This window comes from Melanotaenia boesemani, chromosome 3, assembly GCF_017639745.1.
Source record: "Melanotaenia boesemani isolate fMelBoe1 chromosome 3, fMelBoe1.pri, whole genome shotgun sequence".
NCBI classification, from domain to species: Eukaryota; Metazoa; Chordata; class Actinopteri; order Atheriniformes; family Melanotaeniidae; genus Melanotaenia; species Melanotaenia boesemani.
The window spans coordinates 29593031-29615316 of NC_055684.1; the positions used below are offsets into that span (position 1 = coordinate 29593031).

General features: G+C 38.3%; 3 protein-coding genes across 4 annotated transcripts; all 3 read right to left on the minus strand.

Annotated features, from left to right (window-relative positions):
- Positions 1-1544: 1544 nt before the first annotated feature.
- On the minus strand, positions 1545-5849 carry LOC121637095 (caveolin-2-like). 2 transcript variants are annotated; one of them, XM_041981011.1, is made up of 4 exons: positions 3092-5849; positions 2437-2624; positions 2037-2234; positions 1545-1899 (listed from the first exon to the last, which is right to left on the minus strand). In XM_041981011.1, the coding sequence occupies exons 1-3, from the start codon at positions 3242-3244 to the stop codon at positions 2075-2077; spliced, it is 501 nt and encodes a 166-aa protein (XP_041836945.1). In that variant the 5' UTR covers positions 3245-5849; the 3' UTR covers positions 1545-1899; positions 2037-2074. The 2 variants fall into 2 exon arrangements, with proteins under 2 accessions (XP_041836945.1, XP_041836943.1); XM_041981009.1 differs by having other exon boundaries at positions 1545-2234.
- A 1560-nt stretch (positions 5850-7409) lies between these two features.
- On the minus strand, positions 7410-14430 carry gpr61l (G protein-coupled receptor 61-like). The gene is made up of 2 exons (XM_041981007.1): positions 14083-14430; positions 7410-8908 (listed from the first exon to the last, which is right to left on the minus strand). The coding sequence occupies exon 2, from the start codon at positions 8856-8858 to the stop codon at positions 7566-7568; it is 1293 nt and encodes a 430-aa protein (XP_041836941.1). The 5' UTR covers positions 8859-8908; positions 14083-14430; the 3' UTR covers positions 7410-7565.
- Positions 14431-16002: 1572 nt separating this feature from the next.
- On the minus strand, positions 16003-20887 carry parp3 (poly (ADP-ribose) polymerase family, member 3). The gene is made up of 11 exons (XM_041981205.1): positions 20689-20887; positions 20207-20408; positions 20004-20129; positions 19198-19380; positions 18912-19050; positions 18317-18540; positions 18052-18207; positions 17860-17946; positions 17606-17783; positions 17364-17507; positions 16003-17122 (listed from the first exon to the last, which is right to left on the minus strand). The coding sequence occupies exons 2-11, from the start codon at positions 20390-20392 to the stop codon at positions 16950-16952; spliced, it is 1596 nt and encodes a 531-aa protein (XP_041837139.1). The 5' UTR covers positions 20393-20408; positions 20689-20887; the 3' UTR covers positions 16003-16949.
- Positions 20888-22286: the final 1399 nt, after the last annotated feature.

The following is a 22286-nucleotide window of genomic DNA, read 5'->3' on the forward strand; positions in this document are numbered from 1 at the left end:
AGCAAAGGGCCCTGATAAAGGGAAAAACAAAGAAGTAGTTGGATGATAATGCATGTAGAAAATAGTCCAATAATGACAGAATAACCTTTTTCACACAGGTGTGTAAACAGATATCAAAAACACAATAAATTATTTTGGCGATTCCTAATTACCCTTTTGTGAGTGAGAAAAGCCATGTATCTTTTTAGAACAATGTACTCTGCACAGATTAATTATATATAGAGCACAAAACATCTTTTTCTATTCTTTAAGAACTAGGCAGCTTTCAGATACTAAAGGTACTTGAATGAAATGTGAGGTTATCTGTCTGGAACTTGAAATCAGCAGAAAAGTTTGGATCTTCTGGGACCTGCAAATAGGACCTTGGAGCCATTGGTCACATGTCAAAGTAGCTTTGAGCATGATACCATTACCACTATAAATTCTGTTGGTTTTTGTGTGAGTGTTTGTATGACAAAGAGCTTTTTTTTTTTTGCATGTGTTAAAACAGTAAAACTGCTTTGCCAGATCAGAAAAACAAGAAAATGTAAGTGTAGTTATTTTACCATAACAATCATTGAACAAATTATCTGAAAACTTACTCAAAATGAGGAAGAGCAGGGATACAAATCAAAATTTAAGAAAATCCCCAAACAATTAATCTGGCAGAAATAAGAGATTTGGTGGAAATTTAGGGAAAAGAGAAATGGAATTGATTTAATCAAAATTTTAATAACTACTGCAGCATAGAGTAAATAATAGGTAATAGTCCTGTGTTGATCAGCAGTCATTGTGGAGAACTATTGCTGTGGGCAGAAATGACCTCCTGTTTTTTTACAGTTGAGCTGAGGTGAGGACCCAAATGCAGACAGATGAGGCAGGAGAATGCGACACTACAGGGTTTAATTCCAAAGAACGAGGAAAAGTGATACAGACTGGAACACAAGGAAACAACAATGATGAGGAACTAATAAGGCACAGGTGAGAAGAATGAACCAATTAACCCGGGTGAACTAATGAGCAGCAATCAAAAAACACAGAATTAAACACGATCCTAAATACAAGAAACCAAGAGCATTAACCATGAAAATAACAAAACTCAAACGCATGGAACCGTGAACTATGACACCTGTATGTGGTCATTCCTGCTCACAGCAATATTCCTAAAGGAGCCTCTGAATGAACATCTTTTAATCACAATGTTTATAATGTGCAGTGTTGTCCTTCTTTAAAAGGAACCTGTGTGACATTTTCCTTTGCACCCTCAGCTCAAGCAACCAGAAAAGAAATACAAATTGCAGTTTGGTAAATTAAAGAACACACTAAAAATTATTTCTGTAAAACAGAACCAATACTTGCTTTGAGACCAATGGTGTGTTAATTTTTCTAGAAAAGGTTATTCTAATCTGTCAATACTTTAGCTGATTATGTTTTTTTTTATTTTATGAACCACAAAAAATACATATTTGTTTTATTTAATGTAAGCAAAAGGGATTAAACTAAACTAAACTACACTAAACTAAATTAAACTAAACAAATGTTTTAAAATCTCCAATGATAAACAAGTTTCAATTAAATATACAAAAGTCATTTACATTCCATTAGTGAAACAGACACATAATCAATTAAAGATTGAGCATCAGTAATGTTTTATTGAATTTATTTGCAATGTTAATTCTGTAGCAGCACCATGACAGCAGTAATTTAGCTTGTCTCAAGCACATATTAGTCCATAAAAAGACCTGCTCAGTAGCTCTGCTAGCACTCTTAAGCCCTGTTAGTCTCTTAATACAGTTACATCAAAATTTCTGGGTTTTCCAGATTAACACATACATTGTTTAGTTGTTTTGTAGTTGTGTGCTGCACAGTTGCCACACTCGTTTCCATCCATTGCAGGTGTGCAAGAAGCTATGAACCTCACTGTTATCAAAATGTAAAACATGATGAATATGTCAGTGTGCAAAATATCATGACAGGTGCACATAAATACAGAACAGTTAGCATAAATTATCTCTAAGACAAAACCTAAATCAACGTGCCACCACTTTTCTCTGTACCTTCTGTTTAAATTTACACACAGTGTAAATATTTGGTTCTATCTGTTTTCATCCTTTGTCAGATGGATAGTGATTTGACCACAGCACTTTCCAAGACTGGTAAAGAAAGGACTGACAAAAATGTTCAGTATGCTAGCCCACACAGCCTGGATCCAGTGCATATTGATGAGAAGGAGCTGCACACAGGGCACGATCAGCCTGGAAGGACAAAAGGAGGAGGACAAAACATGAGATAATGTAATAAAAAGCATATTAAAATACGTCTATACAGCCCAGTGAAGTTCCTACTGTGGGGAAACTGCAATAAAGAAATTGCAGCAGTCACTTTTACAAATTGATCCTGATTCACCAGCTTATACATTTCTGTAATATCTACCACATGTCAGTGTAACAGTCCTACCAGATGTGAAGGCAGCTGAGCACAGCAAAGAGGAGCCCTGCTGCCAGTGACACCGGCACTGCCAGCAGGAGGGAGATGAAGCGGTAGCACCACAGTCTGGACACCTCAAACAGGGCATGACTCCACAGCCAAACTTTATCAAAGCTTCGCACAGAGGGGGGTTCTGCAATCACATCCTCAAACATGACCTCAAGTCACACACAGATAGATACTGTAAGTGATTTTATACAGAAATTAATGCTATGCTATATAATGTAAAACCTTTAGATGCAGAATGACAGTGATGGATTAGATATTTGACAAGAACGATATACTGAAGCACCTATATAAACAAAAACAGCTGTGTATGATGATGACCACTTGAGGTCAGCATAATACAACACACTCATATCTAATCAGTAATTCAATGGAGTTAGTTGTCTGTATTAATTTTATTGAAAACTGAGCACCAAGACAATAATGGGATTCAATGCATAGCAACAGATTAAGTCTTTAGATTCTTCCTGATCATAAATAAAACACTTATTATCAAGAACTATTTGGATCATTATTAAAAGAAAAAAAAGGAAAAGTGACAGCAAATACTTTTTGCTGGCTCATCTATTTTAGTTAATATGTTTTATGTTGGTTCAGTTGTCAGGAGCACACTGGTTACCTTTAGATTGCTGTTGACTCTTTTGGGATCCCTGTTGTGAATCAGAGGTCTTACATCATCATGGATGAAGTCCACATCTTCAGAGTGTACATCCACTTTTACTTCCACCAGTTCCTCTGATAGTCTTGTGTCTTTTAATCCCTGGTCCTCCATTTCTGCTTAGTTGAGCTGTGTTCCTGCTTGTTATCAGTGGAGACATGGAGGATGAGCTGTTGCTTGAGGATGGCTGGCTTGATGCTGACACCCAGGTGGAACATAGTATACTGATGACTGCCCTGACCCTTTCTGAGGAATGCCTTTAATGGCTATGTGTGACACACTTTGCACACAGTCCAATTTATACTTGCATGAGAAAAATCCATTGCTCATGGACTAAAATGAGCCCTGACTCCCTTATAAATAAATAATGTGCGAGTGGTGATAAGAGGGAGTGCTTCGGCATCATATACTTCTTCCATCAATGGTGGATGGTGGTATTTGGTAGTTTTTGGTAATTATATACTGCTAAACACTCACAACAGCCTCTTGCCAGGAGCTTGTCCTGCTAATTTCTCATCCAAGTTGGAATTTTACTCATTATTAGAAACAGATTAACCTCCTAAAAGTTCCCTCAGGATCTAAATTGGGGTGTCCAGCTCCGGTCCTCAAGGGCCGAATTCCTGTAGGTTTCAGGTGTTCCCCTGATCCAGAACAACTTTTACACCACATTAAGCGGCTCACCTTAACACCATGCCCAAGCATGGTGACTTGTTAATCTGATTCAAGTGTACTGCAGCAGGAAATATCCAAAACCTGTAGGATAGCGGCTCTCAAGGACCAACTTTGGACATTCTTGATATAAAAGTTTCACACAGCATTAGCATACTTTATGCATTTGTTTCACAGAAACTAATTCAAGATGCAGCAAGTAAGTACTCACTAAATTTTTGGAAGTTAATATAACCATGACATATGACATTACATGAAAAGGGAGCTGTAGTGCTACACCTTTGTTAAGTTGACCTAATGCATAAGTCACAGACATTTCATTAGATTGTGTCTACTTGTGGGTTGAAAAACAAATAAACAAAACACATCAAATCCTTTAGATATAATATAGTTAAAATGGTTAACATTTTTTTGGTTGTGCTGTGGCACCTTTTTAGTGCTACCTTCTCGGTAGGTCTCAGTGAGACCCCCATTTAGACCAACAATAAAACAGAAAACATTTTTGCTTCACCTAGTTTCATCATCTTTAATCTCTTACAAAACCAGCTACTGATCCTTCATGCTTGCAATCCCAGATTGAATCAATAAAATGTGTCTGTCCATACGCACTGTGAATATATGGTTTATCTCTGCTTAAAATGTTGGCTAACTGTTGTTTACACTTATCACCTGGTTGAATCTGAACAGCAAATATACCACAGACAGCCAGCAATCTGACATCTTATCTCATTAACATTCATCCAGCTTTGTTGTAATTTTAAATTTGAAGGAAAATCTCCCTGCTTATTGATAGAATAAGCTGATAAAATGGAGCTGGATTCACTGCCATGTAGCACCCTCTAGTGGCCAAAAAGTGTCTGTAGTTTCTTTTTCTTATTTTATCGTCTCTAAACCAGTGGTTAAATCAGCTGCATTCTCCACCTAAGCATACATAAATAGTTAATATTCTTACAGAGTTGTAGTGGATGTGGCAGCTTCTGCTTAAAACGATGGTGTTATTGATGTATTTTAAAACACTAGTACTCTTCTTGCATTTGTTTTAATTAAAAAAATTATATTAGGAGGGAGAAAAAAAAATCACAAGTAAATAACTACTTCTTACTTCAAATGTAATTAAAATCAAACCAAAATAACCTAAAAACTAACACAAAACATAGTAAAATTTAGACTGAGTATATAGCTAAAAGTATTTTAGATTGAGCTTCACTGTTCCCTCATACTAATATGTTATTATAATGAACATAATTAGATTATTAATGCTGAAACATCACTGTGTAAGCAGCATGTTGCTGTTGTAACTGCTGTGTGTGAGCTTATTTTAAAATAACAACAACAAGGAAAATCAATATTTGATTAAATGTTAACAGAGACCTGGTTTAGATTATTTTATGAAAGATCTCAGACACCATAACTATTGTTTACAATCTTATTTAAAAAAAAAAAACAAACAAAAAAACATATCCAAATAGTCAAGTAACTCTTTAGTTGGGCATTTCAAATGCAAATTGTGGTTGCCATTGAACTTGTTTTGAAAATCCATCACAAGTGGCTTAGATTTAGTCCTAAATCAACAGGTCATGGATCCAGATGAGTGGACAGTTGTTAGATTATCCATGACCTTGTCGGTAAGATTGTCCCCTGATGTCACTTGGCCTGTAAAATGCATTTCTTTTCCTCTTTCATGTTATTCGATATACTCGCTGCCAAGCTGCCAAAGTTTTTCAGATTATCCCAGATCTTTGATATTTTTTTTTCTTTTTATTCAGTGTCACAGATCTTTGATATGTGTGTTTTTCTTTTTATTCAGTATCACAGATCTTTGATATGTGTTTTTTTCTTTTTATTCAGTGTCACAGATCTTTGATATGTGTCAAAAAGTGAGCATTCTGATTTTTGCATCTATTCAGTCAGATGAGGAGGAAACAGGAATGGTATCTGAGTTTTGCACATAAACATAAATACCTTATTTTAAACTGTGTCACACATGCATACATTGTTAACATGTGCAAGTAAAAAACATGTAAACTCTTATATTGGATAGCATGGCAGCATGTTTGAGAGGTGAGATCAAAACTACATACAGTATCTGTCTAACCTGTTCTTTCTGAGGCTTTTAGAAATGACATGCTTATACATTTCAAAGATGTTTTCATTCAAAAAAATGTCTGAGCATGTGCTGAAAACCCCACAGAGTCCTTATTTGTGTTCACAGATCAGTTTTACAAATAGTCACTTTTGCCACAGTAGATCAAGTAGACATTTTATTCTAGCTCTGCTTGATGTGATCATATTGACATAAGGCTTAATGAAGTCTGCAGAGAATCTAGATCTACCCCCCTGAGATATGTGAGCAGCTATTATATCCTAATATAGTGGTTTAATGATAGAACATTTGCTGATAAATAGAAGTAGTCTAATTATGACATATCCTAACTAGGCACCCATGCTGCTGTGACATCAAAAACATTCTTACATATGTTTATCCACATCTATATGCACCTGTCAGAAAGCTACTGCATTATTCACCCAAGTGTACATAACCACAGTTACATAAGAGTTATGCATATTTCAGTAAGTGATAACCATACTGCAGAATTGTGTTTGCTGTTATTTGCTGTAACCACACTATCCTGTCTTTTCCACTGTTCATGAAAGACTAACACAAACAGCAGTGGTCATAAAACAGCACTTTGTTACCGCTCTGTGCATTACCAATGCCCTGTAATGATTTCTATTGTAAATTCACTATCTCAACTCATCATATCCATGTCACTGTTATATTTGTCCATATTCAAAGAGACCTGTGCTATCTGTTGCTATCTACCTTCAACTTCTGCTCGACTGTTAATGCGTTTCTATCCAAATCTAAAGGCCCCGTTCTATATTTGAATTAGCAGACTCCAATTAAGATATGATGCTAAAGCATACATCAAGACAGCAGGTTGTTGTTGTTGCTATGTGAGTCACGGGCTCGCTCGATTTCCATGACAACAGGGAGAGATTACATTAACTGTCTATCAGCATATCTGTTGCACACAGAAACTCTTATTCATGGAGGTTTCACACACTATGAAGGAATAATGCAGTGATATAAGGGAGTCATCCTTAGACATGAGGCAAAGGATCACTACTACGCATCATTTACTTTTTCAGCACTTTATGAATTTGAACACTTGACAATGCTATGTCTTTTATTATAAACAGGTATGTTATCATTTATATGAAAACTTACAATAGAACTAAGCTGCATTCAAATGGAATAAAAAACATTTTTTAAATAGAATAATATCCATCCAATCAGGACTTTGTTATTGCAGTTATATAAAAGATTTAAACATTTACAAAAAAGTTTATAAGCATGATTTAAACAGTCAGTTATGATGAATAAAAAATATTTACAGAGAAAATGTGTTCAAATATTCTATGTTAGACAACAGTTTTAACACCCTGACTTCAAATAAATAAGAAAATAAACAACAATAAAGTCACAATAAACGTATGAGAGAATTAAACAATGTATGAGACAAAATATACAAATATACCATATAAATGTGTGTGTGTGTGTGTGTGTGTGTGTGAGTGTGTGTGTGTGTGTGTGCGTGCCTGCGTGCGTGTGTGTGTATCTGTGTACATTTTTATGGGTACAACTTTACTTTTTATGACTTTTTAGATCTATCTATCTAATGCTCTAGGATAAATTGTCCATTCATTAAAAAGTGATATGGTCTGCATATTAGCAATATGTTCCACAATTATGGATCATTGTCTATGGATGCTCCTCTGGTATTTGTCCAGGGATCTTGTTTTCATGCTTTATTGTGTTTTTGGGACTCAAGTTAGCACAGCTTGAGCGATTTGTAGCCGTGGTGCTGGTCCTCTGAATGAACTGAAGAAAATTTTCCTGAAATGAGCCCTCTTGGCTTGATGCTCCAATTTCCACAGGTTGGGTCAAGCAGCAACGTCGGAACTTTACCAGCTCATCTCTGATCTGTCTGTTCAACATGCCATAGAAGAAGGGGTTAACTGCAAAGGAGGAGTAGGCAAGCCATGTGACTGCTTCCTCTAGGTCCCCAGGGCTCTGCATGGAACCGGTTAGAGACATCTGCAGGTGGAAGATGAAGTAAGGCAACCAACAAACCAAGAACTGTCCCACGATGAATACTAAAGTGAGTGCAGCTTTGCCTCCACCGAATGCCCTCTCTGGAGATAGTCTTTGGGGCAGAGTACGAGTGGTGTTGATCATGGTAGTCTGGCTGTTGATGGAGTCTGAGCGATCCTTAGCAGGACTAGCATTTGCCCACGTTGTAACAGCAGGGACTTGCTGCAAAGCTGCAGAACGAGCTACCTTATACACAGCACAGTAAACAGTGAAAATAACCACTGCAGGAGCCAAGAAACAAACCACACTGAATAGCACAGCAAAAACTCTTCTTAAGCGACTGTGGCTTGCATGAAGAGAACAGTGAGCTGCTGCAATTGAGCTCTGATGTCCATAAGCTGGCCATCCAAACAGTGTCACCAAAGCCAAGAGGAGGGATTTAACCCAGATAAGGAGCATGACACCAATAGCAAGGTTGATGGTCATTTTAACCTCATAACGCATGGGGTGTACAATATAGAAGTAACGCTCCACACTGATGGCTGTGATCGTAAGAATGGATAAACAAATAAGAAAAACATTGAGAAAGATGTAAACCTGACACTCCAGCACAGTAAACACCACAGTGCCAAAAAATGGTGAACCGGATATGATACCCAAAGGCATGAGGAGGATGGCACACAACAGGTCCACTGCACAGAGGTGACACACAAATGCAAACCTCTTCAGGTGAGGAGCACGAGCAATGGCCACCATCACACCAGTGTTGGCCAACAAAGCAATGAGGTTAAGGGTCACCATGCAGAACAACCCAAACAGATCTTTGATTTGAGACTGGGAGCTTGTGACAACACCCACATCTGCAGGAACTGTAGGATTGGGCCCCCACAGAGCAGTGGTAATATTTGTAACTGAATGATGGGGCACAGAGGCTTTCATGGAAACAGTCTTGTCAGCCATTATTTATTTACCACTTCCTCCATTTGCAAATCAGATGTTCTATGGATTTCCTGTGTTGAGAGAATAGAGAATATTTTATTTTAATTTTTATGATTATTTATTCAATAAAACATAATCATGCACATTTCACATCTGCACAGGCATTATTTGATATAATGGTTACTACTGAAATAAGTGGTGTAATTATTTAAAAAGATCTAAACCAGTTATTGAAATAAATTGTAAATAACTTTTTGTACTATTCTACTGTATTTCTATACATTAAAAGCAACTGAAAGCAGCTACTTTTTGTACATACACCCACCAGCCACTTTATTAGGTACACAAGTTCAATAAGTGTACTGCTCAGGGCAAAGCAGATAGAGGCGGTGATTTTGAGGAAAATCCCGTATTAAAGAGAGAATTTGTTTAACTTCAGCAGAACAAGCACTGATTTCAGTCAGGGTTGGTACAGTCAGTTAGGTGAGTTTACTGCTTGAGTTTCTGTCTTGGTTTCGGGTTATTGTTTACATTGCTGGTGTGGGGCTCTGTCGTTAGCACCTTCTCTCTACAACCAGTTGAGGCCGTGACGCGGGTCACACCCACTGTGTACTGCTCAGGGCAAAGCAGATAGAGGCGGTGATTTTGAGGAAAATCCCATATAAAAGAGAGAAACCCATCCCTGTCAGATATGGGTACAGACCAAGGCATGTCACCCATAGACACCGCAATCCGTAAAACCTGTCCTTTCCAGTGGCATGCACGTCAGCCACACCCTCTGTTACCTTTGGTCTCTGGAACTGTCAGTCTGCAGTGAACAAAACAGAATTCATCAGTTCATTGATAAATGTCTCTGACATTCAGTTCCTAACCCTGACTGAAATCTGGATCTGTCCAGAAAACACGGCTACACCAGCTCCCCTTTCTGTCAATGCAGAATTTACCCAAACACCTCACTCAGCTGGACGAGGAGGTGGAACGGGCATTCTTATTTCTACAAAGTGGAACTTTACTTCTCCGTCCTATGGCTAACTCTTGAGTATCACGCAGTAAAGGTCCCTACACCCATTACTGCATACATTCTGGTCATTTACCGCCCTCCGGGTGGCAGTATAGATGAGTTTGTCTCTGAAATCGACATGATTCTCTCTGACATTCCTGATGATGGTACACCACTAATTGTCATGGGAGACATGAACATTCACATTGGCAAACCACAGGCAACTGACTTTCTGGCTCTCATCTACTCTTTCAATCTCAAACTGGTACAGACTCCTCCAACACACAAAGCTGGCAATACTCTTGACTTGGTGCTGACCAGAAACTGCTCCACAGCCAACCTGTCCGTCACCCCGCTGCATCTCTCAGACCACTTCCTGGTTAAATTCTCTGTCTTCCTTCCTCATGTCAATCAAGCGGCTCCAAAAATGGTGTCCTACTGCAGAAACTTGAGATCCCTCAGATCTACACAGCTGTCTGATAAGGTTTACTCTACCCTCCCTTCACACTTGGACTTCTCCTTACTGTCTGTTAATGAGGCTACAGAAACACTCTGCTCCTCTCTCGCCTCCTCTCTGGACAAACTCTGTCCTCTGGTGTCAAAACCAGCCAGACAAAACCCTCCCAGTCCATGGCTCACAGAGGTTCTAAGGGAGCACAGAGCCGGACTCAGGGCTGCAGAAAGAAAGTGGCGCAAATCAAAAGAGCACACTGACTTGTCTGAGTACCAGCAAAAACTTGAAACTTTCACATTCAGCCTAAAGGCGGCCAAGATAGCCTTTTATCAGAACAAGATCTGCAATGCTCCCAACATACGACAACTGTTCATGGTGTTTAACTCTCTTCTATCTCCACCACCTGCTCAGCCTCCCACTGTGCTGACTGCAGAAATGTTTGCTTCCTATTTCACTGAAAAGGTCGCTACCATCAGTAACCAATTCACTGCGCCTGACCAACTCAACCTTACCAAACCAGCTACTGGTGCCTCACTCTGCTCTTTCCGCTATCTAAATGAGGACGAAGTCTCTAAACTTCTAGTCAGCTCAAAACCCACAACCTGTCCTCTTGATCCTGTTCCCTCTGACATCCTGCAGAGCATTTTACCTACAGTCAAAACTGCAGTAACCCATATTATCAACTCCTCTCTTAAATCCGGTGTCTTTCCTTCTGCCTCCAAGTAAGCTCGGGTTACCCCGCTGCTGAAGAAACCCACACTCAACCCAGCCCAGGTTGAAAACTACCGGCCGGTCTCACTGCTTCCATTCATGTCTAAATTACTAGAGCGTGCCATCTTCAGTCAGGTCTCACAGTTCCTCCAAGACAACAACCTGTTTGATCCATATCAATCTGGCTATAGGCAAGGTCACTCTACTGAAACTGCTCTCCTGTCAGTTACTGATTCCCTACGGCTTGCCAGATCCACTGGTCAATCCTCAGTCCTTATACTGCTGGACCTAGCTGCTGCCTTTGACATGGTCAACCATCATATAAAGTTCTCCAAACTCTCGGAGCTTGGCATCTCAGGATCTGTCCTCTTGTGGTTTACGACCTACCTCACAGGAAGATCATTCAAAGTATCTTGGCAAGGGGGAATGTCCAGATCACATGGGCTGACAACAGGGGTGCCTCAAGGCTCGGTGCTTGGCCCTCTTCTCTTTTCACTATACACCTCTTCACTCGGTGCAGTCATTAGCTCTCATGGTTTCTCCTACCACTGCTATGCAGATGACACTCAGCTTTTCCTTTCTTTTCCACCTGACGACACAACCGTCTCAATGCGAATATCAGCATGCCTTGCTGATATCTCCGCATGGATGAAGGATCGCCACCTTCAGCTAAATTTGTCCAAGACTGAGCTTATTGTCTTTCCAGCCAGTCCTTCTTTACCACCACAGATAAGCGTGCAGCTTGACTCAATCACACTTGTGCCTACGTCTTCTACCAAGAATCTTGGTGTCATGGTAGACAACCAGCTGACCTTTAAGGACCATGTTGCCTCGGTTTCCCGGTCTTGCCGATTTGCTCTCTACAACATCAGGAGGATCAGACCCTACCTGACTGAACACACGACCCAGCTCCTGGTCCAGGCTCTGGTCATTTCACGCATTGACTACTGCAACTCCTTACTGGCTTGCCTGCCTGCATGCTCAGTTAAACCTCTGCAGATGATCCAGAACGCAGCAGCACATCTGGTCTTCAACCAGCCCAAAAGAGCTCATGTCACTCCACTGCTAATTGCTCTTCACTGGATTCCAGTTGCAGCAGGCATCCTCCCGGGTTGTGGAACGATCTACCAAACTCCGTCCGATCCGCAGAGTCCTTATCCACTTTTAAGAGCAAGCTAAAGACTCAGTTGTTTAAGGAGCATTTCCACACTTAGCTTAACTATTTTACGCAACAGAATGAGTTAGAAAGATTTGTCCAGCTCTTTGGCTCAACCAAGTACTGAAGAAGCTGTGTGCACTTATGCCCAAGATGATATTGTGTGATGAAATCATGCACTTATGCCCAAGTTGATATTGTGTGATGAAATCGTGATCTTGTATTTAAACAAAATGACTTAAAAAAAATAAATAATTAAAAAAATTATATGCACTGCCTCTAGCACTACATGACAGCACCTGGGTCCAACTGGACTCAAAGCAGTCTGACTATCACTTAATTATGATGTCCCATCTTTCAATTCATGCTTGTGTTGTTCTTACTCTCAAATGTAAGTCGCTTTGGATAAAAGCGTCTGCTAAATGACTGTAGAATAGAATAGAATAGAATAGAATAGAATAGAATAGAATAGAATAGAATAAGTTGTCAACAAAAACATATAATTAGCCAATCACATGGTAGCAGCTCATGCATTAAGGCAGGTAGTCATGGTAAAAACGACTTGTGAAGTTCAAACTACTGTAAGTGTCAGAATGGAGAAGAAGGGAGGTTTAATTGACTGAGAATGTGGTATGGTGATTAGTACTTGGTTTGTCTGAGTATTTCAGAAACTGCTGGTCTACTAGGTTTTTCCCACACAACTATCTCTGAATGGTGGGGCTTACAGATAACGATCTGAAAAAGAGAAAATCTTTAGTGAGTGGCAATTGTCTGCTTTATTGATGTCAGTAGTCAAAAGAAAAATGGGCTGACTGGCTGGAGATAATAAAGGCCACAGTAGCCCAAATAACCAGTTGTTACATCCACAGTCTGCAGAATACCATCTCTGAAGCAGATGGGCTACAATAGCAGAAGGCCACACCATATGCTAGTCCTGTCAGCTACAGGAAACTGAGGCTAAAATTCATGATGGTTGGTAATAACTGGACAATAGAAGATAAAATGTTGCCTGGTCTGATGGGTCTCTAGTTCAGCTGTGGCATTCAGAACGTAGGGTTAGAATTGTACATCATGAAAGCATGGACCTGCCCTGTCTTGGATAAGTGGTTCAGGCTTCTGGTGGTGGTGTAATGGTAAGAGGGATGTATTCTTGGCACACTTTAGGCCACTTAGTATAAACCAAGTGTCATTTAAGCACCACAGTCAACCTGAGTATTGCTAAAGACAATGTTCATCCTTTTATGACAACAGTGTACCCATTTATGATGACTACTTCCACCAGAATAACGAACCATGTCACAAAGCTCAAATCATCTCCAACAGGTTTCTTAAACATGACAACGAGGTCACTGTACTTCAGTGGCCTCCACAGTCTACAGATCTCCGTCCAGATGGGAACCTCTGAAATGTGGTGGAACGGGAGATTCTCATCATGTATGCGCAGCCAACAAATCTGCAACAACAGCTTGATGATTTCATGTCAGTATAAACCAAAATCTCAGAGGAATGTTTTGAACACCTTGTTCAATCGATGCCACGAAGAATTAAAACAGTTCTAAAGCCAAAAGTGGGTCCAACACAGCACTACTACCCTGTACCTAATAAAGTGGCCGGTGAATGTATTTAAGTGCAAAATACAAAAACATGTATGAAAACATCTGTGGCTATGGGTAAATTGGACATTATTTACTGTAAATACGTAAACAAGTGTGTTACTTGTGTGAATTTAGTATCCCCAGTTTTTATTAAAAGCTGGACATCTGAGTCTGGGGAGGATTTATGGACAAAATTAAATGTGACATTATAAACAAAATGTTTGCCTTAGGAAATTTAAAAAGTCCTGCTCTCCTGCTTAGATTTCTAAAATATAAAAATAAAAATACACACACTATTATAAATGCTGATTAGCATGAAAATTACTTACCCATGATCCACTCTTTGCTGGCATAGTATAGCTTAAACCAGTTGGTTAACTGTGGTCTGATCTGAATAAACTCAGCTTAAGTCCAACATATTTCAGGTTCAAACAACGGAGCCCAGCTCTAGTCCTTTTAGCCAAAATCATAACAACCAGGCATCCATTTAACATTAAAGTTTTAAAGTTAACACCAAGTGTTTAAAGTTTGTTTTTTTCTGAAGACAGGCAGCAGTGATCCAAAATTAATTCGTATATTTTCAGTAAACTTTCGCTGATCATGGATTCCATAATCGTTGTAATAGAATTATGCCTCTTTGCTCTCTTCACCCTTCCTCCAATAACACTCTCACTCCTGTTCTGTGCAGTGTATGGCAGTGACAGTCACACATTGTATTGTGTAATCGTGTGTGCTGGGTTTTTTCTTTTTGTTTTTTTTTTCCTTTGCCAATAGACACACACTTCACTGTCCCCCTTCAGAGCCCAGTCTTCACTGGGTCCTAATTTCCACCACCAATGAGGAAACTCATACCTAACTGATCTTGAAAAAGTCCCTTTGTGGTAAATAAAATAAGGGAATGAATAAAATGAACAATAACAAAATCTATTATTGTTATATGATTGAATTGATTCTACTCAGCATGATGTATTTTATTTGTAGACTGTAACGGTTTACATATTTTCATGATTCTCTATATTAATGACTTGTAATATCCATTCAACCTAACTTAGCATACAGTATAACTTATGTAATAACATTAAGAATGCAAAAGTGGCCCCATATTCCTCTCCCCAAAACTACTTTTCTGGTTAACCTTGTTGCACTAATTCAGTCTGTTTGGTTCTTTGCATCTGTGTCAGAATTTGATAAGATTGATAGGCCATACTTATCAGCCATTTTCATTTACAGGTATGAAAAATAACTTATATGGCCTTTATTAATAAATGGAGGAATTTGGGCAAAGTGAGAACTGTAGCCTGTCAATCAACTGACAGACACTGACATGTGATGATGTTCGACCACTGCTCAGTCAGCTGGGTGTCAGAGTATCTCAAAGCGTTGTTGCTTTCTCAAAATATTGTGGTGGAAGCTCTCACTAAGAGCCATATAAGGTAAAGGAAGGTAGACGTACAAACAGTTCGAAGTGGTTCATTTGCATGTCATGTGATGCCGACAATCCTTATGCCAACATGTATTTTGAATGTGAAGGCTGAAACAAAAAAGCAAAACCAGTCTGTATATTTTGTGATTTGTGGACTGTGGCACTTCTCTTTCCCCCTAAAGCTCTACTCAAAATATTTTACTAAAGTAGTATATTAATATTGTTTAGTAAAAACTAAAAAATGAAAAATAAATCAGGAGACGTTAGATCTCTGTACTGACTTAAAAAAACTTTACATTGATCACCTGTTCAATGTAAAGTTTTGATTTCTTGCAGCAATTTCAGTGTATTTTACATTGTTTGTGACAATATAGAAATCTGTGGTGATATAAAGATGCTGTGATCTCAGCTCAAATGTTCAGACTTCAGAATTTCAGAGACGTATCTATTTTTAAGTTTTAGTATATTTCTTTATACAATATTTACACACAGTATATGCACATTTGAGACAATAGAAAAAAGTTAAATATATTAAAATGGTAATGCAATAAAGGAAAAAACAGAACTGATAAGTGTCATTAAAATACAATACCAATAAACAATATTTAAGAATTACAAGTTTTTGTCAAAGAAGGGATCTGAAAAAAACAATTAAAATTAGATTTACTTTGTGGACAGTTTAAGATAAATCCTATTTATAATGTAGCCTGTTAGTGCTCTCCAATTAAAAGTTTGATTTTAAATGTTATTCTGCATAATAAAGTTTTTATATTACATATAAGCAAACATGTAAAAAAAAGCACACACACACTGACACACAGAGAAACAGGTTTACAGGGGTAGTTCAGTTTATTACTGCATCCCAAGTTCAAGCAATATTGATTAAGTCATATAGTCAGTGCAAATATGCAGACGTCGTTTCCATTCAAAGCAGGCTGCGTCTTACTGATGCCGTAGGCTAGTTCTGGGAACAAACCTAGAGCTACTAGGCATGAAAAAGCTATTTATGACGTGAATACATCTTTCAATACATCTTTCAGACAGTTCAACAAAACATTAGATTTGTAACATCGGCCACAAGCTGCACTTCATTCCTTTGATAACGTGAACACATGCCGTTTTTCATTCTGCTGCAGCTCTATTATTTTCAAAATGTGTTAAAAAACCTGCAAAGACATGCTTCGAGTTACCTTTAAATATCCATTATATCCTCATTTTAAAGGACTACTTTGCATTTAGAGGAGCATTCAAAGGAGTCTTCCCCCACAGCCAATGCGTTAAAATTTTATAGTTTCAAATATTTCAAACTTCTTTTGACCATCTTTAACTTTCATAATCTACAATCTGGTATAGTTGTTGCATAACCTCACCTCTGTCCCACTTTTGCAGTGGAATGAGACTATGGCAACTACAAATGAGATGCTCACAACCTAGGTTGCTATCAATAATGCAAAAATAATTTCTCAGGCATTCATCAAAGAAAGGATTATAGCAGACGTACTATTAAAGGTCATCCTCCACATTATGGTAAAGAAAAGAAATATTAGCATTTTCTCACGAGTCCTACACTAAATATTTTCTATCACACAAGAAAATATAAGGCACAGAAAATAATTAATCTATGCAAAATGGCTTAAATTTTGACACAACCAGTCTTCAATAAGACAGTAAGTCATATTAGATATGACAAACAGTATATCTAAGCCTTGTGGGAAGTGAAACTTAACTTTTTTCTCTCTCAAAAACATCCGTTTCTCTCTTTGATTTGAAATATTAATGCATTTTTAGCTCCAGCAGGTAGCGAATGCGACACTGGCTCTCTTTGTAGATGAGATATTCACTGTTGCTGAAGGAGCTCCCTGAGAACTGGGGTTGTGCTATAGCTTTTCCCTGAGGTACTGCAACCTTTTTGCCATCCAGGGTGATGACAGTGTCCTTAGAAGGATCTGGGGGGGAAAAAAAAGCCAAATAAAATAAGCCAAGCAGAAATAAACTAAACAAAACAAAGAAAATGAATTCCATGCTGTTTTATGATTTTGTCCTGTTATTGTGAAAAAGTGCAACTTTAAGCACAATATGGCGCAACACAAAGACAAGTAATTATCAGTGGCGGTCATCTTTAAAGCAGAGTTTCAGAATAGTTAATAAACATTTTTTAAACTGTATGAAATACACTGAGTATTTTACCTGGTTCCACTTGACCTCGTGCCACCACACTATCAAAGCCAGCAGGAGCCTTCTTTAGGCTAGGGTTATCATTGGTGATGGTATGCTCTTTACCAAGAGCTACTTCACTCAGAAACATCACTCCTATATTTTTTGAGGGACGCACTGAAAAGTAACAACAGAAAAAGTCTGATTCAAGTACAATTTTATGATTGTAATAAATGCCTGCATCATCTTCTGTGAGCCCGTCTCTGCAGCCTCACCGTAGCACGCAGACTTGCAGTTTTCAGATGCTAAGTAAATGCCACAACCAACACGGCCCCCTGAATGGGGCATTATCCTCAAGCCGCTCTTCAGAATAGCAGCAACAACTGCTATGTTGGTACCATGCCACAGCAGACGGCGGTTCTCCAGTTTATCATTCTTGCTAAAACGTTGTCCCTGCAATGTGCAAGTTAGATGTTAGGCTTTTGTTCTTCTGTATTACATTTCCTAAAACTGACTGTGCAGTGCTTACCTCCGTCTCTCGGTCCACTTCCCAAACGTTGATAATTTTTGGCTTACAATAATTATTTGCAGTTGCATTCAGGTATTTTTCTATGATCTTCAATAACAAAAGAACAACCAAAACAAATATTGTTGCAGTACATTAAGAACTGAAAATTTAAAACAACACCCTCACAGGCTCCTAAAATTAAGGACAGAATACCTTAAAATTTTTTGTATCTTTGTCCATTAGAGTCAGTTTGCATTTGAGAGACATGTAGTCTTGATCGATAGGATGAGGAATTGTCTCTATCATCTCTTCCTGAGCCTTCTCAGTTTCTGTCTTCAAAGTCTGTGCAAGCTCGATGTCAGCCAGCACCTGTATGCATGTAAAAAAATAAAAATAAAATAATCAAGCAACTACAGGAATAAGAGAACTTTAAACTTAGCTCATTCCAACAGAACTAAGAAAAGAAAAAGAATCTCACCATAAGCATTTCTTTTTTCTTTTCAACAATCTCGTTGTCGTCAATGGTTGGCGGTCTGTTCCTGCCAAAGTTGTGTGGGATTGTTGTGAAGAACTTTGAAGAAAGTTCCTCCAGACGCCCTCTTCCACTCCTCTGACTCATAGCTGCTTCAATCTCCTCCAGAACTTCAAAGCCTTTTGCAATCTGCACCTTACTGAGCTTACCCAAAGGCATCTTTTTAACATCTATAAAACAGACACACACACACACACATCCAATAAAGACTATTTTCTGTTTAGCTTTTTGCTAGGACAAGACATCTTGCACGTTTTATTTAATCTCTTTTAGAGTGCAAATATTTTTAATTTACTTGCAAAAGTGATTACTTGTGTAAGCAACACGCAAGACAGTGAATACTGAAAGCTCAAAATACAGAGATAAGATATGTAAATGCAGACTTCACCCTTTGTTTCAAGCAGTGGTTAATCATTTAACACACTTCATTTGGCATTGTATGTGAAAGCATATTAAACAAAAGGGATATGTGCACACTGAACATTAGCTAACTACATGAACTGGTTTGTTTAAAATGGTTGGCCAACTGAGACATACACACCTAAGTTCATGCATTCCATTGCCTCTTTGAACATGTCATTGCTGAAAATGAGTGTGATAAGTTTTTGTGTAGCTTCATCAAGGGTGCAAGGCAGTGCATTTCTCGAAAGCTGGACTGTTTTTCCATCAACGCTGTCCACCTGCAGTGGACAGAGAAGGCCCAGAGAGCTTTTGCTAAAGATGATAGCAGGTTCAAAAGGTCTAAAATATGATTTGATTATGAGGATCTTGAGTTATATTGAAATAGTCAATACTTCTTGTTTTAAAAAGATGCACATTTACGTTACCTTGACCTCAGCATCCTGCTCTCCATCCACTTCAATTAAGGTGTACTTCCCAGAGTGAGAGACAAAGTTCACTCGGTCACTCCAGTTATTCTTTGTCTTGTCCTTAAATTTTTTCTCAAAATCCTTAACGGCATTCTCAGGCTTATCAAACGGGTTGCTTAGTTTGTTTTGCCCCGCTTCCCCCTGAATTTAGATCAGGGATTAAAGAATTATTTGAAGTTGACAAACGTCCAAACATCACCAGAATAACACAGTATATTAGATGATATATAAAGATGCTAACTGCACCATCCACTCTGATAGTAGTATGATAAAAATATGAAATAATAAATATCTTATTAGAATATACTAATGTGCTGTGGTACAAGCATGCTTACATGCTGTATGTAACAGTAATGTAAAGGTAACAGATTAAAGTAGGGTTTTCATAACTTTACCAAGAATAACAATTTCTATTTATGATAAAAATAAAAAAAAAGAAATGTGTCCCAAATAGAGTTTTTCCATTCTGCATTTCCACTGGTTTTGCAGTACTAGAGAAAGAATCTGTATGTGGAGGATGTGGCTATTTTTTCTGCTTTGATTGGTTGCACCTGAAAGGGTGGGGTTAAACAGCATGCTTTGTAGGGCTTGTTTTTGCACTTTGTATTTGGATTAATTCTACTTTATGGCGTAGCTAAAATCCCAGGTAGTACAACAGGTTATTGCAGATGTACTTGCTATTATTCAAATACTTTAAGTGATAAATGAACAAAATAAAACTTTAAAGACAGTTTGATAGAAATATTGGGTTGAGAAAAACTTACCACTCTACCCCATCTGTTCCATGAATAGTATTTGTTGTTGGCTTTAATAATTTGGATGACATAAAACTTATTATTATTATGTCCAATATTTGTCTGGTTGAGCATGCAGTCATAGTCCTCATATACCTGTTGGAGACAACAGAGAACATTTAATAAATGTTCTTTTATAAATATAGTGCAGAGTTGTAGTGTAACTATCCCACCTCTCCAGAGGATGACAGTGGACAGTGCTCATCCACCTTCTTTTTGCCTTTTATTTGTGGCCCTGCAGCCAGAAGGGCCTCTTTTGCAGAAGTGAAAGCATCCTTGGGTTTTGGTGTTTCGGGCTCTTCCTTCACCTTCTTTCCACCTGCCTTGGCTGCAGAAGCAGCTCGTCTCTTCGGTGCCATGGCCCTGCTGTAAAACCTGCACACAAACTTACCATGTTGGTCACCGGAAATAATGCCCTGACAAGTTCAGACATGTCTCAGTGACGCTCTATCGCCCCCATAGGATAAATTTATGTTAAATTCCAAATAGATATAATTTCCTATATGGCCGTGTTGACTACTTATCAAATAGCTACTAATGAGTAATGCAGACGCTCCCTGTATATTTTTTATGAGTTTTGGAAAGACCGAAGAAGCCTCTACATCTCAGATCTGATCCCGAAAACGGCCTGAATGTAGCTCAGCTGGGAACTTACCTTAACAACAATAAACAGTGTTAGCACAGAAGCAGACAGACAGAGACAAGCTGTATTCCCCGTGGACGCAAAGTATTTCCTGGCTGCACCTGGATGACTGTGGCTCTGTGGAAGTTCCCAATCACCGTAGAGTCTGAAGAAAGAGGTGGGGCTTTACTGTAAACATCTTTCCTCTGCTGGAGGAAGACGAAATGCAACTAACGGCTGGACCGCGGCCGCCACCTAGCTAGCTTAACTGGAAATGTTTGGATCATTTTTCAGAGGCAGTCAAGTCTTGGTCATTTTTTAAAATATTTTTTTTATTTTATTTTATTTTTTTATCCAAAAGTTCCCTTTCAGGCCATAAATAACATTTAAATTGTATTTATCCATAGTAGGGAGCGCTTAAAGTATGTTTGCTCACTTAAAAACCGCATTATCCTTATTTTGTTCTGGTAAAGTTTTCTTATAAAAACTATAAAGTTAAATACAGAGTAGAGGAGTCATTTAATAAAGAAAAACAATTTAATTTTGCTATGCAGACCAGTGGTCTTCTGCTGAGCCTAACTTGTGATGTGGTGTGTGTTGTTTTGGAATATTTCTAGAGAAATATAATCATTTTTGAATGTACAGAAATCAGTAAACGTTTTCGAGTCACATCTAATAACAGGTCTTAAAACACACACACACACACATACATATATATATATATATATAAATTATAATTATGATTATGATTATTATTATTATTATTATTAGGGAGATAGCAAGAGTTGTTTTAAAATCTATTAATTTATCTCATACTGTTAAAAGAACAGAGTTAATAGTTGAGAAATTAACAGAACTTGCTCGCACATCATGTGAGCATTTCCCTCAAACACAAAGCCACAAAATGCCTCTAAACTACTGATTTTTTTTTTTTTTCTTTCTTAGTTTGACTTGATCATCCCTGTCCCCATCCATGCCCCTGTCCTGACAATGGATTTGGAATTTGAGGTTTTTACGGACTGAAACAACAGGCTGTATTTACATATTATACAATCGTGCAATGTTTCCTTGCTCCAGAACACCTGACTCAAATGAATGAGTCATTGTGCAGAGCTCGAAAGGCTGTTGGATCCATTCAGTTTGAGTGAGGTGTTGGTGTAGGAAAAAATGATAAACCTCCAAGACAGCAGCCCCCGAGGACCGACTTTAGACACCCCTGGTCTAGTGGGAGTCTAAAGTGTATCTTCAAACCCAGTGGTTCTCAGTCCAGGTCCTTAGGACCCACTGCCCTGCATGTTTTAGATGTGTTACTTCTCCACCACACCTGAGTCAGATTATTGGACTTCCTCAAGTTCTTTGCAAGTCGGTTAATGAGCCTTCATTTCATTCAGGCATATTAAAGTAGGGTTACCTCTAAAACATGCAGGGCAGTGGGTCCTGACCTGGAATGTGAAAAACTGTTCTAACCAATGTTTATTTAAATAAAAATAAAAAAAAAAAATACTTGAAATTTTAATTACTGTGAATTGTAGACATGAGAGTGGTTATTAATGATTTTACCAGGAGTCTTTCAATTAACCTGTTCAGACTTTCCAAATTCCAGGTCTCCCACCCAAACTGCATGTTATATA

Excerpts from the sequence above, each read along its gene's own strand:
- LOC121637095 (XM_041981011.1), bottom strand. The coding sequence starts at position 3,244 with ATGGAGGACCAGGGATTAAAAGACACAAGACTATCAGAGGAACTGGTG. Across the intron at positions 2,625-3,091 it reads GAGTCAACAGCAATCTAAAG|GTCATGTTTGAGGATGTGAT; the intron begins GTAACCAGTGTG and ends GTGTGACTTGAG. Across the intron at positions 2,235-2,436 it reads CTCAGCTGCCTTCACATCTG|GCTGATCGTGCCCTGTGTGC; the intron begins GTAGGACTGTTA and ends TTGTCCTTCCAG.
- parp3 (XM_041981205.1), bottom strand. The coding sequence starts at position 20,392 with ATGGCACCGAAGAGACGAGCTGCTTCTGCAGCCAAGGCAGGTGGAAAG. Across the intron at positions 20,130-20,206 it reads CACTGTCATCCTCTGGAGAG|GTATATGAGGACTATGACTG; the intron begins GTGGGATAGTTA and ends TGTCTCCAACAG. Across the intron at positions 17,784-17,859 it reads AAGTGGACCGAGAGACGGAG|GGACAACGTTTTAGCAAGAA; the intron begins GTAAGCACTGCA and ends TGCACATTGCAG.
- gpr61l (XM_041981007.1), bottom strand. The coding sequence starts at position 8,858 with ATGGCTGACAAGACTGTTTCCATGAAAGCCTCTGTGCCCCATCATTCA.